This window comes from Piliocolobus tephrosceles, chromosome 15 (genome assembly GCF_002776525.5).
Source record: "Piliocolobus tephrosceles isolate RC106 chromosome 15, ASM277652v3, whole genome shotgun sequence".
Classification (NCBI taxonomy): Eukaryota; Metazoa; Chordata; class Mammalia; order Primates; family Cercopithecidae; genus Piliocolobus; species Piliocolobus tephrosceles.
In genome coordinates this window covers 105,946,919-105,968,923 of record NC_045448.1, presented here as the reverse complement: position 1 = coordinate 105,968,923, position 22,005 = coordinate 105,946,919, and the positions used below count along the sequence as shown (strand labels likewise).

At 49.2% G+C, this 22,005-nt stretch overlaps 1 protein-coding gene across 11 annotated transcripts in view; it reads left to right on the top strand.

The window, feature by feature from the left end:
- INPP4A (inositol polyphosphate-4-phosphatase type I A) overlaps nt 1-22,005 on the top strand; it is a 145,980-nt gene that overhangs the window by 93,842 nt on the left and 30,133 nt on the right. For 8 of the 11 annotated variants that reach the window (XM_023211435.3, XM_023211428.2, XM_023211430.3 and 5 more), the window contains 9 exons: nt 447-537; nt 1,084-1,231; nt 4,883-5,013; nt 6,939-7,043; nt 7,497-7,605; nt 13,724-13,907; nt 15,219-15,437; nt 16,517-16,772; nt 20,369-20,401. In XM_023211435.3, the coding sequence (XP_023067203.1) occupies nt 447-537; nt 1,084-1,231; nt 4,883-5,013; nt 6,939-7,043; nt 7,497-7,605; nt 13,724-13,907; nt 15,219-15,437; nt 16,517-16,772; nt 20,369-20,401 (1,276 nt within the window). Of the gene's footprint in view, nt 1-446; nt 538-1,083; nt 1,232-4,882; nt 5,014-6,938; nt 7,044-7,496; nt 7,606-9,888; nt 9,904-13,723; nt 13,908-15,218; nt 15,438-16,516; nt 16,773-20,368; nt 20,402-22,005 lie in introns of all 11 variants that reach the window. The other 3 variants (XM_023211440.3, XM_023211436.3, XM_023211431.3) reach the window with 3 other exon arrangements.

The following is a 22,005-nucleotide window of genomic DNA, read 5'->3' as shown; positions in this document are numbered from 1 at the left end:
ACCCTCCTGCACCCACTCTCATGCACAGTCTCTCACACAGACACTCAAAAATTCTAATTTCAGAGCCCCAACGCTGGTAAGTAGTCATTGTTGTACAATACAGAGATGTCTCATTTCACCCAAAATAAGCCCAGAATGTTAGTTCTGGAAATATCCCTTGGCATCATCTATTCTCTTCCTTTCGTTTTATACATCAGAACACTGAAACACAAGGTGAAGTGACTGAGAAGCCACGCATGCCTAGAGAATTGTGTGTGCATGAAGTGGTTCAACACACTGGGAGGTGAATTACTTTGTGGCTTGAGGAGCATGTTTATTGTAGAGGTCATGGTGGATATTCATCTTAAGAGTTCTGTTGTGATGTATTTAGGCCACTGTTTCTGCTGAATGTTCTGGAGTCATCTGAATCTCACAGTTTTCTTGTGCATTTCCCTACACATTATCAGATGGTTCTTCCCGTCGATGAAAGCTTGACGGAGGCATTAGGAATCCGATCCAAATATGCTTCATTGCGAAAGGACACTTTGCTGAAATCGGGTAAACAGCTTCCTCCTTTGGTATTCTTGCCTCTTTTGTGAGTATCCACTTGGGCCCGCAGTCCCCTTTGCTCCCCACCTGCTGCGATTGTCCCAGCCATGCACCCTAATTGTCACCTCTCTGCTGCTTATCCTCGTGTTCTTTTTGCAGCATATAAAGAGTTACTACAAAAAACAATAATAATTTTCCTTGAAAGAGGATTAAAAAATAAAAAAGAGTCGGTAATACTCCAAGGAAGTAATACTTCATCTCACTCTTTCCTGTTTCACATTGGGATTGGTGACTGGCAACAGCCTCCCTGCCCCCAGCTGCTTGCACTTTAGAGTTAGTCACATGTTCTGGGACAGGAAGATTGCATGTTGCTGGGAAGAAGCGTTCAGACCTAGCCACTTGGTGGGTTTTCGGTGTAAGCGTTTTAATTCCCACGAGATGAACAGTGAGAGGACTTGAGTTGTCACCATCCCGGAGGGCCAGGAGAGAAGAACCCATGAGACAGGTCTGCAGCCAGTTCATATGCAGCCTGTCTCCCCTGTCATCCCACCTCAGTGTTCGGAGGCGCCATCTGCCGCATGTACCGGTTTCCAACCACTGATGGTAACCACTTGCGGATCCTGGAGCAGATGGCAGAGAGTGTGCTCTCCTTGCACGTGCCCCGGCAGTTCGTGAAGCTCCTACTAGAGGAAGATGCAGCCAGGTGAGGCCACACGGAAAGGCTGACTGTCCATCATACCCATATCATGTGCCCCTTCCTTTCTGAGATATAGCGGGCAGAGCACGGGCATCAGATAGACCGGACGGCAAACACAGCCTCTCCCCTGGCAACTCTGTGGCCTTGGCTTGCCTAAGCCTCGGTCTGCTCATTGGGATCAGGGATTCCTGTGCAAAGATTTCATAAGACAGTGTGCTTGAACCCAGATGTGTGTCCCGCACTCAGAACCTCCTCCCTTCTCTTCTTTCCTCTTATTTTTTGAAACAGAGTCTTGCTCTGTCACTCAGGCTGGAGTGCAGTGGTGCAATCTCAGCTCCACGCAGCCTCCGTCTCCCAGGTTCGAGTAATTCTCCTGCCTCAGCCTCTGAAGTAGCTGGGATCACAGGTGTGTGCCACCAGGACTGGCTAATTTTTGTGTTTTTAGTAGAGATGGCATTTCACCATGTTGTTTAGGCTGGTCTCGAACTACTGACCTCAGGTGATCCACCCACCTTGGCCTCCCAAAGTGCTGGGATTACAGGTGTGAGCCACCATGCCCAGCCTGCCTTCTCTTCTTTTCTTTCCCCTCTCACTAGTCCTTCAGAAAGTTAGAAATAACTGGTAATTGTTTGATCCTAGCTGCCCAGCAGTATTTTTCTAGGTTAGGGTCATAGATAAGGGCTCCAGAAGACTGAGTATGACCTGTCAGCTCACTGTGGTCCCATAAGGGTCTTAACCCTTCTGCATCTCTCAACCCAGGGCATATTTTGTCAGTCCTAAGGTGAGGAGAAGCCCAACAGGTGGCCCAGGCCGTGCAGATTATGTCCCCTGTCTCTCTCTGTTTTAGTTTTGTGCTGCTGTAACAGAATGCCAGAGACTGAGTAATTTATAATGATCAGAAAAGTGTTTGACTCATGGTTCTAGAAACTGGGAAGTCCAAAAGCATGGTGCTGCCATCTGGTGAGGGCCTTCATGCTGCATCATCCTGTAGTAGAAGGCATCACACAGAAGAGCGCTCTTGAGAGAAGGCCAAACTTGCTTTTATGACAAACCCACTGTTGCAATAACCAACCCATTCCCACCATGATGACATCAATCCATTCATGTGGGCAGTGCCCTCATGACCACATCATTTCTTAAAGGTCCTACTTCTCAAAACTGTGGCATTCAGGATAAAGTTTCCAACATAGGAACTTTGGGGGATAGTCTCAGACTGTCATTTGTCCTCCTTGTCCTCAAATGATGTTAATTATAAACACAATATAACAGAAGCATGAAAGAAAGCAAGGTAGCCAGAATCCTGCTGTTTTCAAAGAGCTATTTTGTTTCCGTTTTTTATCTGGAAACAACATCACACTTGAAGATGCAGGGCAAGAATAATGCAATGAGCACCTAGGTACCTTTCACCTAAAATCACCAACTGTTAATATTTTGCCAATTGCTTTCTCCATGTATGCACATATTTTAATAGTTATTTAATTTTACAAATTTTCGTTCAGCTTTGTCCATAGTTGTGTATATTTACGTAGTGACAATCTATTTTTCCATGTATCTTCGGTTTTCCTGTTTAAATTTCCCATTACATGGTGTATCATAACTTTAAAGAGTTTATTCATTTTTTGTTTGAGACAGGCTATTGCTGTGTTACCCAGGCTGGAGTGCAGTGGCGCCATCATAGCTCACTGCAGCCTGAAACTCCTGGGCTCAAGCCATCCTCTTACCTCAGCTTCCTGAACAGATAGAACTACAAGCACACACCACTATGCCCAGCTAATTTTTTCATTTGTTGTAGAGACAGGGTCTTGCTGTGTTGCCTAGGCTGGTCCCCAACTCCTGGCCTCAAGCACTCCTCCCACCATGGCCTCCCGAAAAGCTGGGATTCCAGGCATGACCCACCATTCCTGGCCAAGAGTTCATCCATTTAACAAGTGCTTTAGTTCAAGGGTTTTGTTGTTGTTTTCAGCAACAACCACATGTCAGGCACTGTTCTCGGTGTGGGAGGCTTCTTGGTGAGCTCAGCGTGGGGGTTGGTTGGAAACGGAACTGGGGACCTCACACAGGAACTCCAGATGTGTCAGCGTGTGCTGGAAGTGAAAAGGGAACTGTGAGAAGAAAGAGGGTGATCAGGGCAGGCCTCTGTGAGATGATGACATTAAACTAACACCTAAAGCGTAGGAAGCAGTCACATGAACACGGGCAGACAATTCCAGAGAGAGAAACTAGCAGTGGCCTGGCAGACGGAGCTGCTGTGCTCAGAGCGGCCTGAGGTCATGGGGCCGGCTGGCCATGGAGCCCTACCTGCTGTAGGTGTCCTTTTATGTTAGTTTTGCTATTTTAATGATAATAAAATGGCACAGCTTTTAAAACAATTTAGACAAGTCAGATTTCCTAAGACCTTATATAAAATTTAGCTTTTTTTCTTTCTCAAAGGAAAAACATGAGGGCAGTATAAAAAAAACAGCGCAGAAAGGTTTAACTAAAAACAACTCTTGGGGCTCTACTTTCTGATCCGCTTCCCAGAAACAATCACTTTTTGAGAGTTTTAGTGTTGACTGAGGTATTTCTAAATATATGTGTAAAGTGTTCTCTTCATTAATCAGTTTCAGGGATTAGCTACCGATTTTCTATGCTGAGAGTTTGGCTTTTTATACCTTCCCAGTCCCCATTTTCCTAATTTGGTTATCCTTTTTGTTTTTAAATCCATCTCATGATTTTGCTGTGATGATTGTGTAGCTGTTCTTCATGGCTGAGCTAAGGAATTTATATTTCAGTTCTTATACAGCTTTTATTTTTTTGGAGATAACAATTCCTCTTTTTCTTCTCTTCCCCCTCCTCTTCCCCATTCCCCCTTCTGTTACCCTGTGCGTCTGTCGAGCACACACATAAAAACAAGATCTGGCCTGATTTCATCCACAGTGACACAGCGGGCCACTTTTAGGTTCAGACAGCTCCTCTCTCACATAGACACAGAAGGAAGAATCGCCAGAGGTGCCAGCTCCCATGGTCCTCGTCGCATACCCAAAAAGGATGGCAATGAGACAGAAGGGCTTGGGACGGCAGTGCGATCTGTGGAACTCCGCTGCTGAGGAGCCAACTCTAGGCTGCAGCTGAGCAGTTTTAGATTCTGCAGCTCCCTTATCAGGGGGAGGGCAGAAGGCCTGCACCTCAGGAGAACCTGGAAGGCGATGAGAAACGCTGTCCTGATAGCCTCCTAGGGGAGATGACGAGACAAGCGGGAGATGGCTCAGGGCAGTTACTCACAGCCTGCAGTCCTCTCTGTTCCGGGAGGATCACACGTGGTTTTGCCCAGACTCAGGTGGGCTGTGGTTTGAGCCTGTGCTTGAGGGTACCTGCAGGTCATCAGGGTAAAGTCTCTCCCCAGCAGCCTGCCTCCTTCTTCCCACCTCCACTTAGTTTCCCTTGAACATTTGACTACGTTCCCGTGAAAAGCTACTCTGGACACATTCCCGTGTGGTCAGTGGTTTGCCTTTCGTGTAGCTAGTTGCCTTTTAGACAGGTAGTGTAACCATTGTCCTGGCCCACCCTGGGCATCCGCGATTCTTGCCCTGCAAATGCTGTTGTCCTGGGTAGGCCTCCTGGGCCTCTCCGGGGAAACCAGTTAGCCCGCAGCCTGATGCATCTGTGTCTTACTTTCAGAGTGTGTGAGCTGGAGGAGCTGGGAGAGCTGTCCCCTTGCTGGGAGAGCCTCCGGCGTCAAATTGTCACCCAGTACCAGACCATCATCCTCACATACCAGGAGAACCTGACCGACCTCCATCAGTACAAAGGTGGGCGCACCCCCATGCTGTCCCCACACACACACACACACACACAGACTCTCACTCACTGTCACTCACCCTGCTTTCCTGGCCAGAGATCTGGAAGACAGGGCCACTTACACATTGCCACTGACAGACCCTTTAATGGATTTGTAAAAATAACTTCTCATGTAGGTGTGAATTCTTTCAAATATGGGTTTTTCGGATCTTAATTAAAAAGACCAATCTGTGAATTGCAGTGAAGAGTCCTCCTGTGGTGTCATGTACCAAAACAGTCACTGTGGAATGAAATTTAGGGGAGACGAAATCCCATGCTGTTACTGGTTCATGTTGTTTTTCCATCTTGGACCAATGTCAGTACAGTGACCGAAAGGATGTAGGTCACTCGCCTTGAAACAAAGCAGGTTTTCTTGATTTCGCGGTTTAAAGAGTCAGGGGTAACTTCTGGTAAACATATAAATTGTTAAGGGGGAACTCTGTGTTTTAAGGCGCAGAAAACAAAGTGGAGTGTGAATGAACACCTCGCTGTTTCTCCTAGAAAGATGCCATCTGATTTTCAAAACACTCTCGGGGCAGATTTAGAAATCTGTTCTTGTTCCTTTTTTATTCGAAGTGGAATGAATTTTTTGGTTTTTCATTACACTATGTATTACTTTAGCATTTTGAATTATTCTCTATTTTTGGATTCTTCCCTTTGATTCCTCTACATAATGGAATTTCAGGGTTTAAGGAAAACCATAAACGCTTAATGTGGTTTTGACACCGAACCTATGAATCCGTCTGTAAACTTGGATGAGAAGAAGCCAAATGCAGAACTGACAAGGAGGTGTTGCTTAGGCTTGGCGTGAGTCTGAAGAGAGGGTCTGAGTACGTCACCAGGAGAAACAGCAGCGTTTGCCCAGGAAGGAACCAAGAGACTCACCCATGCTGCTGCCTCTTACCTGGGAAAGTGTGAAACCCACCCAGCCTTGAGTTTTCTAGAGCGGAGCTTCTCAAATGTCAGTGTGCACCCGGATTCCTTGAGAATTGTGTTGAAGTGGTGGTCTGGGATTGTGCCTTTCTCATAGGCTCTCGGACGCTCATGCTGCGGTCTGTGGACTGCACCCTAAGTATCAGGCCGTGGAGAGCCATCTCCTGTGGCAAATTGGAGGCACACAGTGGCTGGTGTGCGATTCGTGTGCTGGCAGTTTCAGTTGATATTTTTCATTAGATGAAATGTTTATTTCTTCTACTCTTGTGGTTGTCAGTTTAATTTGCAATCCCTTTATTTTGTAGGCATGTGATTCTCTAGTTATGGATTCTGATTATAGAAACAAGATTGTGGATATTTGTTATAAAATAGTGTCCAGGTTCCTTAACCAACAGGCGTGAACAGGGAAACATCGAAGTTCGCGTGTCAGAAGGCTGGAATCAATGCTGTATCTTGATGGGCCTGAAGGGTTGAGAAGGCCTCTTCATCACCTTCGAGAGTTGAGATGTATTGCCCTAGCCAAACCAAATTCTTAGCTCTTTGATGATGGCGGTCTCTGGAGTCAGAACAGGCAGTCTCTGGCATGGACCCCTTTGCTTATTATAGTAGTGCTGACATCATGCTGCACAGAATGACATTTTTTGTATCAGATCTCTCAGTAGAGAGCCGAGTCTTGGAAGACGCAGCATCGTTACCATAGCTTTTTGAAGCCGGTTCTCCCTGGCACCATTCACTCCCTGAGCACCCAGAACCAGCTCTCCCAACCAGCGGGCTGCGCTTGGCGTCTCACCCACCTGCCACCTGGAAATGAAATGTGCTCATGGCAACTCAGAACCTTCTAGGCCACTGCCGACACATACCTGCGTATATGCCACAGCATCCTCTGAATTCCATTTTCTACTTGCAGCTCATGAATGCAGCATGTGTGCTGATGGCCTTTATCTTCTCCTGTTCCATTTCTTAGGGCCCTCGTTTAAAGCAAGCAGTTTGAAAGCAGATAAAAAGTTAGAATTTGTTCCCACAAACTTGCACATACAAAGGATGAGAGTTCAAGACGATGGAGGATCAGGTATCTATTTTTCTGCCCCCTCTCGTTGAATCACATTTTGCTGAGTGCCCCACATCTGCCCATTTCCCTGTGTGTTCTGGGTGGCTTGGAGGAGAGACTTGTCACAAAGACCTTCAAAAGGTCTCTGTTAAGAGCCCACACCCCTTCCTTTTGTGTCTCCTCACTCTAGCTTCCCTTTGTATTTCTGCAGTAGAAAGTTGCCCGTTGGCCATTCTTCCCAAGGAAGGATGCAAACGGGAGTTACAGGGTGGCTTCCTGCAGCCCGTGTGGCTCCACTTGAAATGTTTTGAACCCCTTTTTGCTCAGGTGATGGCACTGGGCTCCAGGAGACCCTTGGGCGGCCAGGGCTGTGGGAGGGAGGGTCAGGACCCCAGACTTGTGTGCATATCCCTATAGCTGGCTTGTCCACAGGCCTGAGCCCAGAGTAATGGAGGAGAGCTTTCTGTCATTCAGATCAGAACTACGATATCGTCACCATCGGGGCGCCAGCAGCACACTGCCAAGGTTTTAAGTCAGGAGGTCTCCGCAAAAAGCTGCACAAATTTGAAGAGACCAAGAAACAGTAAGTAGCCAGAGAGAGGCTGTGGTCCTTGTACAGTTCTCTGATGCTTCTTTTCTCAGTTCAAAATAAAATCAAAGTATGACCACAAAAACATCCAGCCATCTGATCTGCTTCTGTGTGGTGGGAGGATCTGCCTCATGGAGCCTGTGCTGCTCTGTTGGCGTGTGACTGAGCTGGGTGGGTGATGAGGGCACTGGATCGAAGGTCCTGTCCTTCAAAATGAGGAGCAGATTGTGATCCATCTCAGAATTGGTGCTCCAGGCAGCCACCCTATGTGGACTCTGCTGGCTCGGCATCCTTTAGAGTCCCTGGCCAGTCAGTTGAGCACCACAGGTATTGAGCCTGGAGCACGTTGTTTCCTAGAGTGCAGCAATGGTAAACATTCCCAGTTTCTGAAAGATTCAGGGGGCTGTACAGACTTCCTGTCCTGAACAGGTAATTTCCAGGTAGGGAGGGTGGTGAGGGGCATTTCAGGCAAAGATGTGGCAGAAGCAGTGCATGTGGGGAAATGTGGCCGGGTGCATAGTGCCGGGAGCGGAGAACTAAGAGGACTGGCCTTGCTGCCAGCCTGCTCTGTGACCAGAGGTACAGTGCCCAGCTGATCTAGGCCTGATTCCAGGAGCTCAGGGCCTTGCCTGGGAGTAGACAGGTCAGCAAGCGCCATTTGGCGTGACCAGTGCCCGAAACAAGCATGCTGTTTCGGGTGCATGGAGCAGAGCATCCACCCAGCCCCCAGGGGTGGGAGGGAGAGAGCCAGAAATAAACCCAAGCTGTTGTGTTAGATGTGCGGGAGGCATTGATGATCTTCCAGAATGTCACCTGTGAAGATTTCAGCGGCTCAGGGAGTGGGAGTGATGAGTGTAGATGACCAGTAAGGTCCTTGGACTGTGACCGTAAAATAGAGGAAGTAGCACGAGGTGTTTGGTTTAGGGAGAATAATTATGACTTAGCATGTGTTTGGGCTGATAGGGAAAGACAGAAGTGGGTGAGGTAAGGTGAATGAGAAGAAAACAGTGTTAGAGCAGGGTTCTCACAGGATGGAAAGAGGCAAGAGCGGGCATTCGTCAGAAGGGCCGGGAGAAGAGGGGGGCTGCAGAGAGATGTTTGAGGTGGGAAGGAACAAGCAGAGGCATCCATCGACAGCCTCTGCAGCATGTGGGCTGGGGAGGGTCGGACTCAGCAAGTGAGCATGGGACAGTGTGAGGGAAGGTGAGCAAAGGCCCAGGGAGCGTCATAAGAATCCCATGGATGGTCAGGTGAGGAACTCTGGCACATGCCATGGAGCTGGTGGTTGGCACCTGACTGTGCTGCCACGGCTGGGAGTCAGGACATGACCTGAGAAAACGGACTCTAGACTGGAGCAGGAAGGAGGTAAAAGGGCAGATCAGTGGCTGAGGGGGTCAGGGAGGCAGCGAGGGGCGTCACTGATCATGGGCAAGGCTGAGCAGGGAACGGAAGAGCGTGCCCTGTGAGAATTCACCATTCAGATATGTGCACAGGCTGCCTGGGCCAGCCCAGAGCCCAGTGAGTCCTGGAGACGGGAGGAGAAACAGGGAAGGGGAATTCAGGCCCCCAGACAACCTACTTGACCTTGATTCATTCCCAAGGGTGCTTCCCTAAGACAAACCAGGTAACCGGACCTGCCTTAGGATTCGCTGACTCCAGTGTCCCTTTGGGAAATAGGAAGAAGACGCAGCTTCCTGTGCCCACCGCAGCTCTGCACAGCCAGCCAGAAAGCGTGTCTGTCGCTCCATTGCATGTTGCCCTGTGGAGAGTGTGAGCGTGCAGCTTGAGATGGGGTGGGGCCTTGAAGGAGAACGCATAGTAACTCTGTGTGGCCCGTCAAGAAGGGGGCCTCCTGGGGGTCTTTGTCCCAGGAGGCTTGGAGTGTTGATTCCTGATAACTCTGCATGTTAACTTTAGAATTTATTTCTCAAAACACCTCTTTAGTGTTTTTCAAATATATAAGTTTCTATTTAATTTCCTGCTAATGCCATCAAGCCACTGATAGATACGGTATTCATGATCTGAACTTTCCTTTCAATGCAGAGGTAACCTGGCCTGAGGTGGGATGTCTCGCTGGGGCTTGAGCACAGGGAGTGACGCTGCTCTAAGAAATAAGCACATTGGGCTCCTAATTGTAGTCATCCCTGTAGTTGGGACCTCAACACATAATATTAAGTATTTTGACAAAAAATAAGTTGGCTTTTTAATTTTTTGTTTTTGCATTTGGTATTTGCTAACAAACTGCTAATATTTCATTTTGGTTCTTTTCTTTAGCAGTTTTGAGGAGTGTTGGTGAGTTTTCTGTCTGTGGAGAGAGTGTCTGTTTGGGTCTCGTCCTCATGCAGAGAAAGCTTGTGCCATCCCCACCCCTCCTTGTATGGGCTTCCCCCGCGGTGCTGCCATGGTTCCTAGTCACACACCTCGTAGACAGTTCCCCTTCCAACTGCAATGTTCTTTAATAATGAATAGCCAATCTTCAGTCTGCTGTTTTACCTTTCAAACCTGGCAGCCGCGTGTTGCCGTGCTCGCTCTGAGAAAGGTCCTTGTTCTGTTTCTCCCAGGAGGAGGAAGGGCCCAACCTGGGAAGCCCCTAGGTGCCGAGTTCTCGTGTCAGCCCCGGGGTGCAGCTGGGAACCCCTTTCTGTCTCGTACAGGAATCTTGTGGCTTTTCGGTTTTCACTTCACCATTACCTCTTGTACAAAGGAAGCCAGCCTACCTCTTCATGATACTTATTAATTTATGCTGATGTTAATAACACTGTTACCAGGGTCAGTTTTACTCCTGGGGGTGGGTGCAAACCAAGATTTAATACAACTGAGTGACTTTTGCCACCACATAATTAGTTGACAGTTAGAAACCACGGTGTCTGCTGCCTGGGCTTCCCTCCTGCTGCCCCAGGCTCCTAACAGAGGCTCTGCAGTGGTGCTTCATTCAGAGGCACCTGCAGCCCCTCAAGAAATGCTGCAGCCTCAGAGCCTGTGACCCGTGGGGCTCAGGGGCTATGGCTGGGCCCTGCTGGAGGTGTCAGGCTCTGCTGGGGGCATCTGACAGCAGGAAGCACTGAGGACATTCCTCCATGTCCAGGCTGAGGCCTCTCAGCTTCCCCCTGGGGGCCCTTTTCCCTGAGGGTACTTCAGGTACAAGGGAGGGAGGAAGGCACCTAGGGACGGTTGCTGCTGCTCCCGCCTCCCTGACGGAGGAGACCCACGCTACTTCTGTGGAAGTGGCCTCCGAGCCTTCCCCTCCCTGCCTTTTCTCTACTGGGGCCTCTTTCAAGGCCTGATCTTCCCCACAGGGGACAAGTAAAGTACTTAGGGGTTGAGTCTAGGGGTGCAGGGGAAGAAGAATGGGAGGGATGTGCCAAAGGCCCAGCTGCCACCAAGGCCTGCTCCTGGGTAAATCCCAACCCAGGTGTTTTGGGTGGAACCTTGTTCCTGGGGAACTTTCTGAGTTCCTGGGTTCCCTCTGAGGACCCTCCACTGCCCAGTCTGGGCCTGGTCACCCCTTCCCCCTCTGCCCCCTGCTGCCCGTATACAAGACCGTCCCTGAAGCGGGGAGGGGATGGAGTGGGGAGGGTTATAGGCAGAAGGACTGTCCCTGCCTGGAGAGTGTGAGGGGCCAAATCCCAGGCAGAGAGGACCCAGCCTCCCAATCCTCCTACCCTTGCAGAACCCAGCTCCATGGGGGCTCAGCCTCTGCAGAGGTGATCCTGCTCTTCTAGCGTCCAGAGTGACTGTTGCTCAGCAGTTACCAGCAGTTCCTGGCCAGGGCCACAAGACTCCACCCTTACGCTCTCGTGGCATCTTCAGTTTAGCCCATGACCCCAGCTCTGGGTAGGTCCGGGTCTGGGGTGGGGTCCTAACGCAAAGTCCAAGGGCCATACCTAGGATACTGCCTCCTGGGGCTGCCCCTGGGCTTCATGTCTACACCTCCATCCTGCCGCCTTCATGTGGCCACCTGGTTTTTAAAACTAGGTAGTGGAGCACACATGCTTCTATTTTCCTCATCTTCCTAAACAGTACCTCTTTGAAATTTGCCTTTTCTTGCCTCTGCCGTGTATATCCCATGCATAAGTCCCAGGTACCATCATTAAAACATGACTTGTGAGAACACAGGGCAAGTATAGGGCGGTACTTTTCTCTTGGCCTGGGCAGAGGGTGTGTATTTGTTGAAGGGTACACAGCCACCTCCTTGCACAGAAGTAGATCTGCATATAGCACATTTAATATATGTACTCTAAATATTGGGGGTCTGGGAAGAATCCATTTTTTTTCACCATTTTTGGAGTCAGGGTCTTGCTCTGTCACCCAGGCTGGAGTGCACTGGCACCGTCAAAACTCACTGCAGCCTCAAACTCCTGGGCTCAGTTGACCCTCCTGCCTCAGCCTCCTAAGTAGCCAGAACCACAAGCACAAGCCACCCTGCCTAAGTAATTTCTAAATTTTTTAAAAAGATGGGGTCTCCCGATGTTGCCCAGGCTGATCGTGAACTCCTGGGCTCAAGCGGTCCTCCCACCTCGGCCTACCAAAGTGCTAGGATTATAGGCCACCATGCTTGGCTGAACTGATTTTTTAAAACCCTATTTTGAGATTGTGTTTTTAGGATGAAATGATCCTAGAAGGCAGCTATTCATTTGGAAGAGTGATTGCAGATTGGAAAGTAGTCGTGTGCACATCGTGCTTTGGAATGACTCCTGTGGTGCCGCGCAAGCTCGAGTGCGGTCTGCTGCATGGGCTTCTGGCACGTCCATTGTTTTTTACTGTGGCGTGTGGGCTCGTGGTGGTGGTGTTTCTTTCTGGGGTGCTTTGGTTTTCGGTTTTTGCATGTTTGCCGCATAATCCAGCAAGGGAAGGGGTAGTGGTGGTTTCTCGATGACCCACTTTGGGACTTCCCTGGGAAGGGGCCAGTGGGGAAGATTCTCAGCCCTGAGCAAGGTGACCGTCATCTCCAGGGGAAGTGATGGAGGATGTGGTGAGAGGTGCCCTCGCTCCTCCTCTTTCTCGCTGTTCCCCGGAATTCAAAGGGTCACTCTTTAGGGACCAGTCAGGACCCCTCATCATATGTGCGAAGGGACACCAGTTCTACCCAGAGCTCACAATTTCAGATTTTAGGAGGAGACCCTCTGCATTGGTGGCTTGTACTTCTTCCTGCTTTCCTCAGCTTCCTCAGATGGTCTGAAAAATAAATGTATAATATTGCATTGATTGGGATCCAGGCTAAGAGACACGCAATTCCTCATCACCGTTTAGTTGGACCCAACATGCTGGCCAGGCCCCTATAACGGGGGGACGTGACGTTGGTCTTTCAGAGCCTCCTGATTGTGCTGGGAGGGGCCGGGCTGTCGGCTTGGCATCAGACCCCTAGACACACACGCTGCTTGGTGGCGAGGAGGTGGGAAGGTGGGAGAGCCAGGGTTTCACAGCCACTGAGGGGTCTGGCTTTGCCTGTGGCTTGGCATGTTCTCCACTTTCTCTTCATTTGGTGAAACATTAGTTTTCAAATTAGGGAAGTCCTGGAGTGAAGGAAAGGGAAAGGAAACCCAATTTTCTAGGGACTTGCTAGGGTCAGACATGAGAGGAAGGATGACTGTGGGTGTGTTCACAGGGAGCTTGAATTCCTGATTGGCCAAGTGAAAAAAATAGGTTTTGGTTGTTTGGGGACAAAGTCCAACACCCACTGCAGTCTCTGCTACACTATGATAACCTGACCCCTTCTTCTGTAGATGGTCTCCATGTCTCCACTGAAGTACTGCTTATAAGTAAATAGATGAGGTTGTGAGGTGAAAGATTATGATCATTTGGGTGATTATGGGATATGATTGTTCAATACCTGTTCACACATTTACATACACAAGTGAAAATACAGATACATGCAAATACAGATAAAAGACTGAGTCATAGTTTAATATTTCAAGCTTCTGCCATACAGACAGGAAGAATCCGCTAAGATATACTTTGCTCATCAACAACTAGAGTAGCCTAGGAGAACATCCCTGAGTCACAGATGACATCCCTGAGTCATCTTAGGGTTAATGTGACTGGAGTTGGGATGATGCTGTCATCCTTTACAGATTCTGGAGAATCCCTTAGAATCTGTTCTTATCCTTTCCAGTACATCATCTGGCTGCCAGTCCATAATCTACATCCCACAGGACGTCGTCCGAGCCAAGGAGATCATCGCCCAGATCAACACCCTGAAAACCCAAGTTAGCTACTATGCAGAGCGGCTGTCAAGGGCCGCCAAGGACAGGTCTGCCACTGGCCTTGAGAGGACACTCGCCATCTTGGCAGACAAGGTACGAGGGGTGCCCTGCTGCATGTGGGCTGGGGAGTCTCCTTGGGTTTCTGGGGGCCACCGGGCAGCCCAGGTGTGCCGAAGGTGGTCCACAAAGAGCGTGACGTTGGGAAGACTTTGACGGTCTACCTTAGGTCCATTTCCCACAAAAACCAGGGAGGTTTCGTGATTTGTCCGCAGAGCTGGATGGACAAAGGGCAGAGCCCAGGGCTCGTGACTCTTAGGTGCAGCTTCAGGCACATATGCCCTTCAGTGAGTCCGTGGGGCTCATTTTGTTGAGGCTGATACAGGTCCACCTCTTTCTCCGTAACAGCCTAACCAGCACTTTTTCCTTTTTTGCCACATTTCTATTGTAGTTGAATTTGAAAACAGAAACTGAGCTATTATACAGACATAAGATAAGAACAATATAATTTTATTGGCTTACATATAGTCAGTACGCCAGCTTCTACTTAGCCATAACTTGATCCTGATTTAAAAATATGTAAGTATTAATCCCAACTGAGGAAGTGGCTATTATCAGACTCTTTTGATGGATGAGGCTCTTTCCCATCACTCAGTCTCCGTCTCAGTGCGCACACACACACACTCACACACACACACTCACACAAACACACACAGACTCTGACTACACCTCTGCACTCACACTCACTGTGCTATTGAGCTGCTTTTCCTGATCAGAATGTGTAATATCCTTCACGTGTGTTCACACAGCATAAAGAGTGTGAGGTGAGGATTAGATCCGCTGGAAGAGAAAGATGTAGTTGTCAGCAGTAACATTATGAACCACAGAACCCGTGATGCGTGCAGAATTCTCCAAAACCAGACATGTTGTGCCGGGAGGCCAGCTACCCAGACCCAGAACTTGATGTATTAGATGCTGAGGAACGAAAGATAAGACTTCCACAATTGAACCAAAGTAAGACCTGACCCCTGGACACTTGTTCCCTGGAAGGTGGAGGACAGACCAGGAAGTCTGTCAAGGCTGGGGCAGTGGGCTCTCTCTGCAGGCCCCTCCCCTAGCAATCACAGGTCAGAGGCAGGCAGGGATCAGAGAATGTCAGAGATTTCTCACCCTCTTTTCCTCTTGCCTGGTGGGAAATTCTTGTTAAGATTCAGCCCCAGCAGGCCACATGGCAGTCTTCGTATTCAGACATCTTGAGGGATGTAGCCCTTCAGTGCTTTGCACTGTGGAGAAAGGCATAGGGGTGCAGTACTGGGCTTTAAGCCCATTCCCCATATCTTAGATAAGGCAGGGGCCTCCCCAACCCCTGGCCTGGGCTCAGCAGCCTTGGTTTGTGTGCACCTGCAGACACGGCAGCTGGTCACGGTCTGCGACTGCAAGCTCCTGGCCAACTCCATCCATGGGCTGAACGCCGCGCGGCCTGACTACATTGCCTCCAAGGCCTCTCCCACTTCGACTGAGGAGGAGCAGGTGATGCTTAGAAATGACCAGGACACCCTCATGGCCCGGTGGACAGGGAGAAACAGCCGATCTTCCCTGCAGGTGGACTGGCACGAGGAGGAGTGGGTGAGTCTGCTGCCGTGGCTGTCATCCCACTGCTGGACTTGGGCCGAAAACCGCAAAGCCTGTTGCCAGTCTCTGTCCCTCCGAAGTGCCTCAAGGTTTGACTGCTGTAAACAAGCTCCAGGTTTCCTTCCTGGATGGCTGCTTGGCTCCTGATGCAGGGAGGGAGACTATTTTCAAAACCTTGTGTCCAGATAAGGGTAGAGCTGTGCTGAGGCCTGGGCCAGCCTCAGACCTGGATGAAGAGGAAGAGAAGTGGGTTGTCCTCCCCTGTTGGAGGTCTCTCCTTCCCCTGCCACCTGTGCCTTCTATGGCCCTGGGATGCTTGAGACCAGTCAGGCCTCTCCTACTTCCTCAGTGCTCTGTTTGCTGTTAGATTTTCCAGGGCTATGTGTATCTGGGGATGTGGGAGCTCTGGTGCTGGGGCAAGTAGTTGTGGATTTTGGAGCGGCCGCCCTGACATTGCGTCACATTATTGTTCCTCAGAGAATTGGCCCTGGGAGCAGGACCTGTGTTTCTTGAGGGAGTGACACAGTGTACAATTTGTTTTTGCCATTGATTGAGACCACTGCTTAGAGGCATTGTTCTGCAGGCACTGAACTGTTCAGCAGCAGCAAAGTATCATCCTATATGCTGTGTGTGTTTCTGCAAATCACTCCCAGACCTCCCTCACCTCCTCCCCACCTCCCCTATCCAAATTTCCATTCTCTTCCATCCAAAGGAGACCTCCATCTTGTCTGTGTGTGACGGTTGTAGGAAGTCTGCAGTGGCAGGAGGAGGAGATGGGACAGTGCCCTGTGGCCCTTCAGGCAGCACTGGAGGGCCACCTGGCCTCCAGAAGAGTTACTAGCAAACATCTCCCAAACTCTAAAAACAATGGCCACCGGAGATCGATACATCATTGAAAAGCAAATGCAACTTTAATGGGGAATTAGGAATCATCTTTGTATTTCTAAACTTAGAGATATTTTAACAAGTGTGGAAGCCTAGGGCAGGGGATCGGTGGAGGGCGATTTGGTTTGTGTTCTGTTTGTGTTTCTGTTCGGGAGAGCTGACCCACACGGGCCCCTTTGATTTGGAAGGAGAAAGTGTGGCTGAACGTGGACAAGAGCCTAGAATGCATCATTCAGCGTGTGGACAAGCTGCTGCAGAGGGAGCGGCTGCACGGCGAGGGCTGTGAGGACGTCTTCCCCTGTGCAGGCAGCTGCACCAGCAAGAAAGGTAACCCGGACAGCCACGCCTACTGGATCAGACCAGAAGACCCCTTCTGTGATGTCCCCTCCTCACCATGCCCCTCCACCATGCCCTCCGCTGCATGCCGTCCTCATCTGACCACACGTGCGTATGCATCCACGCTTCCCATACGCTGCCTCCACTTCACCTTGTGTTGCTTCCGTTTGTCTGTGTCTCTGACTCCATGCACTCCTCCCCCAGGCAGACTGCAGGGAGGGCTGCCAGGTGGAGCGGGGGCGTCCCAGTGCACGGAGCAGCGGGCAGTGAGAAGGGAGTCTCCGGTTGCCTTTCTTTGTAACTGGAGCCCATGTGTGATTCTGCATCTCTGCCAGTCAGAATCTCAGGGTCCTCTAGGGATACACCACCATGGCTATAAGCGTTGGGCTCCTGGACTTTTCAGGTTTGTAAAGCAATCTGAGAACCTGAAGGAGGCCAGGATGCAGATGCCTTTCTGATGGGATTGTCTGTGGCATTAGGAATTGGTAGAATGAAAGGGGAAAGGGGAATTGTGCAGGGACACAGCTGGATGATATTGGCAGGTCCAGTGGACATGTCTGAAAGCTGGTCGGCATTGGCTGGGCGCTCTCTTATGCAGCAGAGGCATGTTGCCTTGGGACTTGGTAACACAGAGAGTGGGCCCCTGTTCCTGGGCTTCTGGTGGTCTGAGTCGGGTGGTTTGGCAGGACCCTTCAGGATAGGACATTGGCATGAAGCAGCACACTTCAGAACAGTCTCCTGTCTGCAGAGACACCGCACACCAGGACACTGTCCTGCAGAGAGCCTTAAAGCTGGGAAACGGTCCCTGCAACCGAGGTGCCTCCCGTCTTTTCCTGTCAGAGCCAGAGAGTTACAAGCTAGGCAGCTGAGACTTGCCCCCAGACCTAGCTTCTGCCTCCTTTTTGTTCTCCTGCGGGAGTTTTAAGCCATAGTAGGTAAGGCCCAGATGTGCTGGGATTAGGCTTCATGGGATGAGGGCTTTTATATTCTGAATTGGGGAACTTCCATTCAAGGTGTAAGCGTGCTTCTTGGTCAGAGCCTCTGGGCAAATCCCCCTTCGGGTTGTCAGATGCCCTTTGCCTCTTTCCTCCACCTGCAGTCTGTTTCCAGGGCACTGTCTCACTTGAGCCTCTGTCTCGACCGTTGTCCCGTCACCCATCTCTCCATCTCTGGGGGATTATAGTTTCACTTCCCCACACCTGTGATTGGTTCATGGAACTGTTTTATCTTTATTCATGTTCTCTTTTTTATGTAAATCGTGTTCCTTTTGAAAACTTTCTGAAAGTTCATTGTTTATTTCTTTCTACTTTATTATCTTGTGATTTTAAATTTTTCTACAGATAATGAAAAGAGTAATTTATTGGCTGTTTTAAATGTGGGAGCTAGTTTATTTCATCAGATGGGATTATATCCCTAACTTAAGTGTCATTTTTTTTCTAGGCACATCCTGTATTGTTTAAATATAGATACATTTTTATTCAGTTTTAAAGTTATTTAAATGAGCATTTATGCTATTTAGGGTTTGACTTGCGTGTGCCATAAAAATCAGCTGTTATAATAATGGGAATGTGAAGCCTACTTACATTTGAGAGAGTCTAACTCTGCTGATCCGTGCTCAAAGAAACGTATGAAACCATATGCCACCAAATTATCTGTGGATGGTCCTTAATTTAAACATTTTTAGCACAGCCAGGAAGCTGTTCAGTCCTCAGTGTAAGCAGGAGGATCAGAAAGAAGCAGTCTGTGAGATATTTATTTTGGTGAGTCTTGTCCACAGTGCCACGGCTTGGCTCTGTCGTGGCTTTTTATACCATTCCGAGTTACTGGAGCCATTGTTTTGGCTTAATGAGCAGGTGTGTTCACACCAACATATTTATGATACGAAAATAACTCTGTACTGCTCTGAAAGGCATCATTACTTTTCATTTCAGTGCTATACGCTGTCCTAGGTCCTTGGTTTTTATTTTTCACCAGGGAGCTGCCCTGCCTCAGAGCTGCCCTGCCCTGATCAGAGAGCCCTGACTGGCAGGTGAGGGTCACCCAGGGCCAAGGCTTTGTGGGGGACCCACCGACAAGTATCTGCCAGCCAGAACCACAGAGGCTCCTCACAATTCCCTTCTTCTCATCTCTCCAAAAGTCTCCCATGCCCCTCCACCCCAGCCTGCCAAGGTGCACCACTGTCGCCCCACCAGGATTTGGTGGCTTCCACCGCCTTCGTCCTGTGCACTCTGTCACTCTCCTCATACCCAGAGAGACCCTTAGACCAAGTTTCTCTTAGTCTGGGGTCTGTGGGTACCCGCAGGTTCTTGTACCCCTGAGATGATGTGCTGGAATTTGCATGTGTATAGAGAGGAAGTCCAGAGTGGTCATCTGTTCTCAACTGCATGACCCACGGCAAGTTACAAGCCGTTATTCCAGGAGCGCCAGAGAAGACCCCCTTTCTCCCCTTTGATTGAAAGATGAATTTAGCGAATCGGGTTTAATCCCTGATGCCTTCACAGCAGTGGTCCCAACCCAGCTGTTGGGGAACAGGGTCCTAGACCTTCCTCCTCATTCATAAACTCAGAATCCTAGAAGATGGGTTATGGGGAGGCAAAAATCTGTATTTTTTCAAGGCCTCGCATAACCTGATGAGCAGATCACTATGTAAGAGCCACAGTTGCGAATCACTGTGAGTTTCTACCTTTGTTAGCAGCATGGTCTCAGGGTATCTGGGTTAACGAAGAGGTTGAACTCTTGACCTTACAGATGCCTTTGTACTCTCTTTCCGCTTTGCCAGTTTGAAAAGTCACTTCCAAAGACAATGAGAGAGGAAGGATGCTTTGCCCCTTCTTTACAACCTAGGTTGTAAAATCCCCATCAAGCTAGGTTCTGGCTGTTCTTCGGGATCCGGGATCCGAGGCCACCTCATTTCTGCATCCTGAAGACATTCTTTGAACTGAAAAGCTCAGACATAAATTAACATAAATGTTTTCTCCCATGATTCCTTTTCAGACTCGTTTTCTCTTAGATGGTGCACCCAGTTAACTAGAAAGTTTAGTTTTTAAGGGAAATATGAAATTGAAATAAGGTGAACTGGAATCAAAATTGGTATTCTTTGAGGACCTGAAGGGACATTCTAATTGGAGATTACCCCTAAATCACAAAACTTAGCATTTGGTTTAAATGTGGAAGATTGGCATAGTTTTTTTTTTGGTATACTGGTTTCATTCCTGGATCTTAACACTTTGGCTCTCAGCAGTCAATCCTGAGCCCAGGCTTCCCCGGTGAATCAGAGCAGTGGGCCTGACCGGGGAACACTCCGTGTGCTGGTCAGTCTCTCTCCTTACAAGTTGCTTCCAGATGCCACAAGCCAACGCAGGGCTCCGCCACTACAATGTGATTTATGTGGGTGCTTTTTCCTGCGGCATTTATCACATTGTAATAAGCTAGATTGCACATCCCGAAGAGCATTTTATGTTGAAGTATTGGCAACATGAATGTTTAAGCTGGGGAATCTGTCATTGTTTACCACTGAGAGGGCTTGCTGCCGGAGTACTTTCGTGAGCCTTCTTGGGGAAGAGGCAGCCAGGCACCAAGACCTCTTCTCTGTTTGTTAGCCACGTCACTGCAAGCTGCTGACGCAGCTGCTCTGAGATTGAGTTGCTTGGTTTGAACTGTGTGCTGCTCCTTAATCATCCATGTCGCCCTCCATTTCTGTGCAGATTGCAGTCCCCCTCCTGAAGAGTCCAGCCCAGGTACGTGGTTTCCGTTCAAGGCTCCTGCTGATGCCCTCTTACTTAATACTCAGGTAGTGTTTTGTAGCTAAATCACCAAAGATTGCCTTATGCTCCCAGAGTCGGGAAAGGATTCCAGGACCCCCTTCGTTGTGAGGCATGAAACACTTTTCGCAGGTTTGATGAGGGACGCGCTGAGCTGAGGACACTGTGACCTGAGGCAGACTACCACATGTATTTGTTTTACTCTTACATTCTAAAGTCTTTTCAGATGAGCGCGTTGGGCTTCCTGAAGTGGGTGACCTGAGGTAGGGACCTGAGGTTGGGCTTCCTGAAGTGGGTGACCTGAGGTAGGGAGGTACATACTTGGGACTTTCTGGGTGCGGTTTTAGAATTCTTACCAGACATTGCTATGGGCCTCAGTTGGAGTTAGTGCCAGAAATGTAATCTCTTTGCTGCATTTGCATGTAGAAACCAATGTTTATGATTCTAGTTCAGGGGTTGGCAAGCTATAGCTCTGAGCTAAATCTTGTCCACAGCCTGCTTTTATAAATAATGTTTTGTTGGAAACCAACCTTGCCCACTTGTTCATGTATTGTTTACAGCTGCTTTTGTGCAGCAGTGCCAGAGTTCGTTGCAGCAGAGAACCCGTGGCCTTCAAAGCCTAAAATATTTACTGTCTAGCTCTTTACAGAAAATGTGTGCTCAGCCAGGCACGGTGGCTCCCGCCTGTAATCCCAGCACTTTGGGAGGCCGAGGCGGGCGGATCATGAGGTCAGGAGATCGAGACCATCCTGGCTAACAATGTGAGACCCCATCTCTACTAAAAATACAAAAAAAAAAAGGAGCTGGGCATGGTGGCGGGCGCCTATAGTCCCAGCTACTCGGGAGGCTGAGGCAGGAGAATGGTGTGAACCCAGGAGGTGGAGTTTGCAGTGAGCCAAGATCGCGCCACTGCACTCCAGCCTGGGCGACAGAGTGAGACTCCATTTCAAAAAAAAATTTAAAAATAAAAAAAAATGAAAAGAAAATGTGTGCTGACCCCTGATCTAGTTCATATTGAGTTTCCTGGGTATTGCTTGTCGTTTTGAGCATGAGTCCCCCAAATAATATGATTTGATGTTCTTTTTGTTACATTCCAAAAATCAGCTGCATGGTCAGTCTATCGCTTGCATATTTCTGACTGGTTATAAATGTAAGACAGCAGGAGACTTTGTTGATGTCTAGAATGTAACGAGTCCATGTCTGTGGGATTTGCCAGGCTAACAGCTATTCCTTTGCATTGCTAGTGAAGCCTGTCCACCCATACAGCCCCGTGAGTCAGCATAGTGCGGCGGCTGCTGGCAGCAACCCCAGGACGCTCTTAGAAGTTAGCCCGTTGGCAGGTTAATCTGATTGGACACCTCATACTCTCTCAGTTTGCTTTCAGCCCCTTCATAGTTTCTCTTTCCCCAAAAGTCAGTGTCGCCTTGAGCAGGCCATGGGCCCCACCCCCTTGGACCCTCAAGGTTACTGAGGCCTTGGTCTCCTCCTCCATTTCCTCCCCTGGGCCCATGCCTCAGCTGACCTCCACGGCAGGCCAGTGCCTTCAGACGGAGCTGTCGCCTGAGCCTCAGTGGTGCTGA